Source organism: Miscanthus floridulus, chromosome 5 (assembly GCF_019320115.1).
Source record: "Miscanthus floridulus cultivar M001 chromosome 5, ASM1932011v1, whole genome shotgun sequence".
NCBI lineage: Eukaryota > Viridiplantae > Streptophyta > Magnoliopsida > Poales > Poaceae > Miscanthus > Miscanthus floridulus.
The window spans coordinates 71,253,681-71,262,968 of NC_089584.1; the positions used below are offsets into that span (position 1 = coordinate 71,253,681).

General features: G+C 44.1%; 1 protein-coding gene across 1 annotated transcript; it reads right to left on the reverse strand.

The window, feature by feature from the left end:
• Window positions 1-5,054: 5,054 nt before the first annotated feature.
• On the reverse strand, window positions 5,055-9,084 carry LOC136452322 (elongation factor Ts, mitochondrial-like). Its single transcript, XM_066452938.1, has 9 exons — window positions 8,815-9,084; window positions 8,147-8,471; window positions 7,883-8,055; window positions 7,224-7,304; window positions 6,917-7,091; window positions 6,020-6,204; window positions 5,663-5,788; window positions 5,483-5,571; window positions 5,055-5,377 (listed from the first exon to the last, which is right to left on the reverse strand). The coding sequence occupies exons 2-9, from the start codon at window positions 8,409-8,411 to the stop codon at window positions 5,329-5,331; spliced, it is 1,143 nt and encodes a 380-aa protein (XP_066309035.1). The 5' UTR covers window positions 8,412-8,471; window positions 8,815-9,084; the 3' UTR covers window positions 5,055-5,328.
• Window positions 9,085-9,288: the final 204 nt, after the last annotated feature.

Sequence of the window (9,288 nt, forward strand, 5' to 3'; positions counted from 1 at the left end):
GTCCGGTCATATTTTAAACACTGGAGTTCAGGGAGAACTGACTGGAGTGTCCGGTCAACATGACCGGAGCGTCTGGTCACCCCGCAGAAGCACATAACGGTTCATTTTTCAGTCATGGTTATAAATACTTCCTCCATTCGCGTGTGGGGGTACTTTTGCTCATTCCAACCGCTGAGAAACACCTTTGAGAGTGCCAAGAAGAGCAAGGTCCTAGTGAGGTGATTGAAATTTGAGAATCCCAAAGAAAGCCCTCATTAGTGAGATCAAGAGTAGCAAAGTGTGCATCCACCCTTCTCATTAGGCTTGTAGTGGTCAAGTGAGAGTTCGTGCTTGTTACTCTTGGTGATCGTCATCACCTAGACAGTTTGGTGGTGATTGGGAGTTTGGTGATCATCCAGCAGAGCTTGTGGATGACCCAACTCAAGTTGTGAGCGGTTGTGGGTGATTCACTGCGATGGAGTGTCGAAGAATCAACCCGTAGAGAGCACTTGATCCTTCCGCGGATCAAGGGGGAGCTACACCCTTGCACGGGTGCTCCAACAAGAACTAATGGGGAGTGACGACTCTCCGATACCTCGGCAAAATATCGCTGCGTTCCTGCTTCTCTATTTACTTTGAGCAATTCAATTCTTGTTATTTACATTCATAGAATTATCATGCTAGAGTAGAATTGGGACATAGGTTGCTAAACTTTTGTGCGGTAGATCAATAGATACACTTTCTAGGCACAAGGGGTTAATTGGGCTAACCATATGACTTAATTATTGCAAAAAAATTCAGAATTAGCCCAATTCACTCCCCTCTCTTGGGCATCTTGATCCTTTCTGATTTCCCTAAGGATTTAAGTGAAAGGAGAGTGGATTGAGTGAGAGAATCATATCGGCAAGCTTGAGCACTTAATTTCTTCGTCAAGCCAGTTGGATTTGCGTCTATTACTCTTGGGGCTTTGCCCCTAGCTGGCTAGGCGTCGCCCAAGAGCTTCCATCTTGTGGAAGAGCCTTGGGAAGTTTGTATTATCCTTGATTTCTTAAAGAAAAGCTCAAGTGACCTCTGTGGTTTCCTTGAGAGAGGCAAGGAAGTGAAATAGATTCCGACCTTTGTGGTCACCTCTACAACGAGGACGTAGGAGCTCCTTTGTGGGGTCGTGGAATCTCGGGATAAATCATTGTGTCCCGCGTGTTTGTTGTTGTTTAGATTTGTGCTATCATATTTGTTCTTGTTGGTTTCTCTTTCTTCCCAAAGCTCCTCTTAGGGTTTGGACTCGATCTACGGAGTGGTGACCTTTCAGCGTCAAAGGAGCAGCCCCAACGTTTCACCTTACCACTAGGAAGTGGGGTTGTAAGAAATCTCGTACTCAAAGATCATTTTAGCACTTGTAATAGTTTCCCTGTATAGTCAGAACTTCCGACTGTTTGTGTCGGAACTTCCGGTTGCCGGAAGTTCTAGCCCAAACTATCGGAACTTTCAACTATTGCTGACATTTGACTTTGAGTTTGTCTAGAAATTTTTAGATACACCTATTCACCTCTCTCTAGGCATTGTTTAAATCCTTTTACCTAGTCTTCGAAGATTCTTATAGGAGTAGGATTTACGTACGTGCGTTGTGAGCGTCTGTGTTGTACTGTTATTATTACGTAATGACAGGTCAAGCGTAACCCTCCCAGTTGTCCACGAGTGAAGCCTTCCAGTGTCAAGTTGCACCTGTAACACGACCGACTAACGTGCGGGATCCCTTCGCCAGGAGCCCTTCCAGCTGTCCATGAGTGTAGCCTCCCAGTCACCTGCAACACGACCGGAGGCGGTTGCTAACGTGCGGGATCTCTTTGCTAGGAGCCAGGTGGCTGCAGGACATGATGTGCAACAGAAGGTACAAATTAAACCTGTGTTCAATAACGTTGATACCATAGGGGAAACCATGAAGATTGTCAGCACGGTGAGCCTCCTGAGCACTCCCTTTGTATAACTAGCGGAGCGTAGCAACACATAGGATGAACAACGGAAGGAGCGTGGCCCTGTACACTGCCGCAATGGAGTTGGCGGCCGCATTCTTTCCCTGGGGTCACTGGCCATCAAGATTTCGGCTGCTCCTTCGTCGCCCTTTATGCGGCTGCAGGTAGCGACGGGAACGGGACGTGAGCCTAGTTCAGTAAAGGAGAAAAATCTATGATGGTGCATGGCATTTAAGGGCATCCATAGTAGTCCTATCAATCTCTTAATTGTTTGTCAGCGATCTTTGAGATGAATGCCTGTTCCCACAGCCTGTGGTTGCTGAGAGCAAACTTACCTTATTTGGGGCTTATTCGTGCATATCAATATACAGTAATGATAGGATGCGGGCATTCGTACCTCTAGACATCCTGCACCCGCATGGCCGCACTCTGCTCGTTGCTTCAGAGTGCGTCCGCACTACGCCTCTATATCTCCAAAACAAACAAAAAAAAAAGACAGCGCCGCTGGCGGAGCTGCGCAAAGCCACTTGCCGCAGGCAGCGCTGGCGGCACCGGCTGCACCTGCACCCATCTCTGACTGCTCGTGTGCCCCGTCCTTGGCTACTCTGCGCCCCATCCCTGGCTGCTCTGCGGTCTGCACCACCATCCCGCGCCGCGCCCCCGTCCACCTCGCCCATCATGGAAGGGGAGGCATGCGCCTGCGCGCGCCCCCATCAACCCGTCTGCAGGAAGGGGAGGCTTGCGCCCGCGCCTTGGTGTATGCTAGTCCGTTGACGTCTCTCTGGCTAGCTCATGTTGCAAGAGTATGTTTCAAGTGTTTTAGAGGTATGTTGCAAGAGTGTTGTATATCAATATTACAAAAGTAGATCGGGATATTGCACATGTTGTAATGGCTATACACGTATGTTTCAAGTGTATGTTCCAAATGTTTCATTTGGTCCAGACTTATGTTGCAAGTGTTTTATCTGGATGTTGTAAAAGTAGATCTGGATGTTGCATATACATGCATATTGCAAACATATGTTTTAAGTGTCTCTAGGTGTTTTGTGCGTATGTTTGCAAGTGCTTCGTCTGAATGTTGCATATGTTTGCAATGGTTTTTAGATTTTTTTTAGGCATTTTTGCAAGTGTTTCATACGCTTGTTTCAAATGTTTCATCTGTCTTTTTATATGTTGCAACTATTGTATCTAGATGTTTTAAAAAGTAGATTGAATGTTGCACATGGGATGCGTGTCGTAAGCGGCTGGTGGCGCGGACGACGTCTAGAGCAGCGTGTGCAACATCTGAGATGGCGTGGGCCCACCGCCGGTGCGCTCGCTCCCTCGCTAGCAAGTCCGATATACCTGTTCCCACCATATGTGGCTGTGGGTGCTCGGCGTGTCGCTCACAGGCTACTCTAGCGTTTTGTATGTGAACACGTGGCACATCTTACATTCAGTAAGCCCTGTAACAACCGGCATGCATGTATGTGCTTCCCTGATCACCCGATCAGCAAATCAACACAATTATTACAGAAAAAAACAGCTACAGGGCGTGGGCGATTGGCATGGATAGCCGGTGTGGAGAATGTTATGTACTTATGTAGTAGGACACTAGGACATGATGGAATGCTGCTCAGTTTCCTATTTTTCATTGTTTTACGATTTGTGGGCATATGAAGATTTGCACGCTGGATCGACGGTGGTAAATACGAGCTTTGATTATGCTGGTAGCCGTTTTTTGCCCTTCATCTTAGATTCTAGGCACTTATCAGTTATCACCATCGTGTGATCCTGTGTTTCGCGAGCCAAATGATTCCCTCTTGAATCTTGACTGTTATAACTGAACAACATAATTGTTTATGTCGTTCCACTTTATCAATTATCATAGCATCTTCTTTCGCTGTCAGCTACTTCCCAAAAATTTTCAACCCAAACTATCACATCGAATATATTAAATATAAACGAAAAAAAAACTAATTGCACAGTTTGGTTGGAAATCGCGAGACAAATGTTTTAAAACTAATTAGTCCATGATCAGCCATTAGTGCTACAGTAACTAACATGCGCTAATGATGGATTACTTAGGCTTAATAAATTCGTCTCGCAGTTTCCAGGCAAGCTATGTAATTAGTTTTTTTTTATTAGTATCCGAAACCCCCTTCCGACATCCCCGAAACATCCGATGTGACATTCAAAAATTTTCATTTCGCAAACTAAACGCAGCCTTAGTAAATCGACTCAGTTACATGAATCTGTCCTCAACTCATCAATGAAAAGGAAACACTGGCGGAATAATAAGTGAGCGAAAATTAGTTGTGTAGTCTGGAAAGATCCGAGAAACGTTAAATACTACATAAAAGATCTCATCTTCGTAATTACCACTGAAATAATGAACTCTTGGATCGATCGGCGAACGAGGCCGCCTGGACTGCCACGGGGATCAGCCAGAGGCGAGTGGTGAAGGCGTGAGGCAGCGCGTGCAACCCGGACTGCTGCTAGCTGTTGTGGTAGGCCGAGAAGGACGAGTGGACGACGACAGCAGGAGCGGCTGCTGCCTCACCGGCGGCAAGCCGGCAACTGCTGCTACTGCTAGTGAGTGCCTCACCGGCGTGGGCGTCGGTTGCTGCAGCTGGAACCCACGCTCATGCAGTCTCCTCTTTGCTAGCGAATAGCTATCTCGGCGAAAAACTTCTTTCTTTTGGGATTTTTTCTAATACAGAGAAAAACTCTGTTTCTAGACACCGTGGTAGCTACTTGGTCACTATGATTTTTCAGACAGGACCTATGTTAAGGCTTCTCTGAAACTGCATCGTTTCGCATCGCCAAGGGGCCGATCTAGGGTACCTCGTTGACAATCTTTTTTTTTTTTTTTTTGCTACTGTCGACGATGTCACACTATACTGTTAACCCCCCCTCTCTTTGTCTCCTGCTAAGTGCCAACAAAATCGCCTCGAATTACAACTATGCGAACAGGCAGTGCTATAATCACCCATCAACTGAAAAGAACATTTCGGCTCACACTTCGCATCCTCTAATTAACAATTCGGAGTGTTCTCTAGACTCAAAGCAAATAGTTCAAGGGTTCCCACTCTATTTCGATCTTTTACCCGTCCAAACAAACTGTAATTCAACCAGAGAGGGTTCAACCAAAAGTGTAAACAAACAAGATAGGAACCGTCAAATCAACTAGGCAGCCTCGCAAGTCCCAGAACGCTAACTACCTCGCTTGCCTAAACATTAGCTCCGTCCTAGCCTACACCTGTAACAATCCATGGAGCAAAGATGGGAGCCTAGAACTTTTATTGGAAAAAACTAAGGACCCCAACTTTACAGAAGAGGGACCTTCATAATTCATATAGATCCTAATGATACCGTTAGATCCATCTCTGCCTGAAATCTACATAGCACCGCCAGCAGCAACCTCTGAATCATCAGCGGCTTCAGTTCTGCCAAAGCAAGAAACATGTGGTCATCATTCATCAACAGCCAGTCCGCAAACAAAAACCCACTTGTCGATGGAGATGACATGGGATGGGACAAATATATTGTACCTCTCCATCCCTTCTCCAACCTCCATTCTGATGAAGTTACCGATTGTTACTTTAGAACCGACCTCTTTCGACAAGTCATTCAGCACGGTCTGAAACGAATGACACCAGGAACTAAAGCTATCAGAGACAAACAATCCAGACAGTAACATAATCAAGAAGTACAAAACCCTATCGACTTACCTTAACGTTTGTGTTGTCATTTAAAACATATTTTTGCTCCATGAGCACAACTTCTTCAAAGTACTTCCTCAATCGGCCTTCCACCATTTTATCCATAGCCATTTGGGATTTCCCTGAGCTTTCGGCCTACAATGTCACACGGCGTCATCTCATCTCATTTCTGAAGCAACTTGACACAAACAAAGTGACCATATGAAGGACTGACCGTATCACACATATGAGTATGTGATACAGCGCTAATAAAGCGTGGCATGGCATAGTCGTGGAAGTAAACTAAACACAGCCAAATATGCCTAACTTGAGTATGGCATAAGTCCTGTTATGAACCAAACATGCTGGAGGAAGTGTGGTATCAACCTGTGTTCGAAGTATTTCACGCTCATTTTCTAAAGCAGAAGCAGAAACCAGTTCTTTTGATAAGAATAATGGCTTTGTTGCAACAATCTGCATCGCAATAGATGACCCAACACTTTTGACAGCATCAAGGAGAGTACTGCTATCTTCTGCTTCTAGTGTGACCAATCCAGCAATACGACCCATACCTGAAGCAAAGAAAAAAAAAAGAATGCTCAGGAGTTAAGTGAAAGAAAAAGGGGCCCTTATTTTTAGCAAAGTATCAAAACAACCAAAAAGAGCCTGCAAACTAGGAGAGTTTTCAAATTACTACCACAAGTCAGCTCAGCAGAACAAACAACAATTAGGACCAAACTAACATGCTCAATTATTGTACTTCAGGAGTACCCAAACAAGCATTATCCACTCAGATGAAATTTCATTTTCCTCCTTTCTAAAAGATCGTAGTATTAGTGGAACATTTAAGACAATAGTTGTGTTCAAATTCTAATTTATCAATAGGCTATTTATCATGAGTGTACATGCATGGCTGCATTATCATCAAAATCAAAGAAATTGCATCCGTATACCAGTAAAAGTGTAAAACAGGAAAATAATTTAAATTCATCAGTGACAAACCTAAGAAAATAGATTATTTACTAGAATTAGCGTGAATACACACAAACATACTGTGGTTTCTAGTTGTCAAAAAGTTTTAGAATGGTGAAGAGATTAGAAAAGGTGAGAAGCAGGTAATGATGCCCCCTAGTCAGTAGGAAACTGCTTAGTCATATTAATGGTTAATCTAATTTAGTCTTGGGGGGGGGGGGGGGGGGGGGGGGGGTGGCAGGAGGGGTGATAAAGTAAAATCTGAAGGATAAAGAATACACATTCTTGAAAAAAAAACTGAGATTCCATCACCTGGCTGGGGACAGGTATGCATATAAGATGAAACAACACCATGTAGAGTTGTGGACAGCATGAAGCCTCTTCTGAGTTTCACATTCTCCCCAACCATTGCAGCAACTTCTGTAACAGCACTTTGGACAGTTGTTTCCCCGCTAAGCATCGGATGATCAAGATTGATAGACATGTTCTGCAAGGTTGGAGAAATGTATGGTTTCTTAGAAATGACTGAAACCAGGGATAATATATGATATAAAGCAGCATTATATTTGTGTATAAAATCATGAATTTGGGAATACGCCACATAGGGATAATGGCATACCTCTAAAAGTTCAGGACCAAAAGGCATGAACAATTCACCGGGACCCTGAGAAGATAAAGCCATCTTTGCCAATGATGAAGCCTGCATGGTGACAAAATAGAAAAATATTTAAAACAAAGCCACAGATCTATATAAATAACTCAAAGCATGCAATTGCTACATAACTGATATATCTGCAACTTGATCAACAGATGAGTGGAAAATATCCTTTACATGCATGACTAACATTGTTTACATAATATGCCTACACCTGCAAATATGCATATAGTTCTTGGCACGTAAATATGCCATCTACCTTTGTATTTCACAACCACTAAAAGAGATATTGGCATTTACTTTTCAAGTGATGAACAAATGATTCAGTGTTGCTTTTTTTCTCGAACGCACAAGAGAGATGTGTATCATTAATATTATAAGAAGAAAAAAGGGGAAGAGCCCTTACAAACACACACACACCAATACCACAAAAACCATGCTACTAACAAATGTAAGTATCCAATTACTATGTACTCGTCTTGAAGAAATGAATTTAAAAACCCTTGCATCTAAATTGTTAATGTCGTTCCGTATGTAACTTGCATTTTATGTGTGAAAGGTTTAAGAAGAGATCAACAAAACAGCTAATTAAGATAAAATTGTTACTGGGGAATGAAACCAACCAGGTACTGGAAAACATCATTTCTTGCTACGAAATCAGTTTCACAGTTAAGCTCAACTACAGCAGCCCTTTTGTCATCTTGTGCAATAGCTAGCAAACCTTCAGCAGCAGTGCGTGAAGACTTTTTGGCAGCAAGAGCAACACCTCTCTTCCTTAGGTCCTTCTGCGCAGCCTCTGAAAGAAATTAACAAACTCAAATAGGAAAAGTGAACTAAACAAATAAGTCAACTAAATCATGGCACGGCATGGAGCTAGAAGAGCTAACCAATATCCCAGTTGCAGGCAACTAGGGAGGCCTTGACATCTTTGATTGGAGCACTCGTTCTTTGCCTGAGTTGCTTAATAAGGTTCATTTGCTCTGAAGAAGACACCTCAGAGCTGAATCTCCTAAAAAACACGCCATCTTGGGGAACATGAGTGCTCAATTGATGAGTCTGGAATGCTGAAGACGAGTATGCCCGAGCAGTTTGCTGCTGAGCACGAAAGAGGAGCCCTAGTATGGACTTCTTAGCACCTTGACCACAGGCCATTCTCACAGAATATACTGCACCCCCTGACGGCGTATGCGTGCCAATGACCTTTTTTTCAGCCTAAGAAACAATATATGAACATCACAACAGTGCATTTTCCTTTGAGATTAAATCTTTTTTTGAACGTAAACTTTGAGATAAAATTTATTTTACTCTTTTCACAGTCCTGTTAATTATCACTCCAGCAGCCGATGCATTACATCAAAGCAATTAGACAATATCACACAGATCTAAAAATAACAATTGCAGGTGGAGTGACTTTGGAATGGGAACAGAGTTCAGCGGGCACACACCAGGGACGGACCCAGTAAATAATTCACGTTGCAATTAGATCAGGTCCGATTCCAAATAGCTTAGGTTCTGCTCAGTTTCGCACATCAGAAAGTGAAGAGAAGGGGCGTACCTGTTAGGTTCTCGTTGCCGGAGAAGGGGCCGACGAAGACCTGGGCATCTGGCGTAGGGCGGCGGCGGCGGCGGTAGCCTTCGTGCCGCTAATAGAGGGGACGCTTTGTGCGAGCGCCGAGCGTGCGCGTCCTAGGCCCGCTTGGGCGCCTGGGCCGCGCTTCTGCGCTTTCCCGTGCTTCGGCGAGCGAACGCGCTCAGCTCTGCTTCTGGGCCCACTTGGACCGCGCTTAGCTTCGCTTCTGAGCCCACTTCGGCTGCGCTTTTCCGTGCTTCTGCGAGCGAACGCGCTCAGCTCCGCTTTCTCAAAAACGATGAGAATGATACGGAAATAAATGAGAATGACAAAGAAATATGCGAAAACGTGCTCAGCTCCGCTTTCTCAAAACGATGAGAATGGTACGGAAATAAACGAGAATGATAATAAAGAAATAGAAAATAGGAATAAAATTAGTGGGTATAAGAGTTGAGTAGG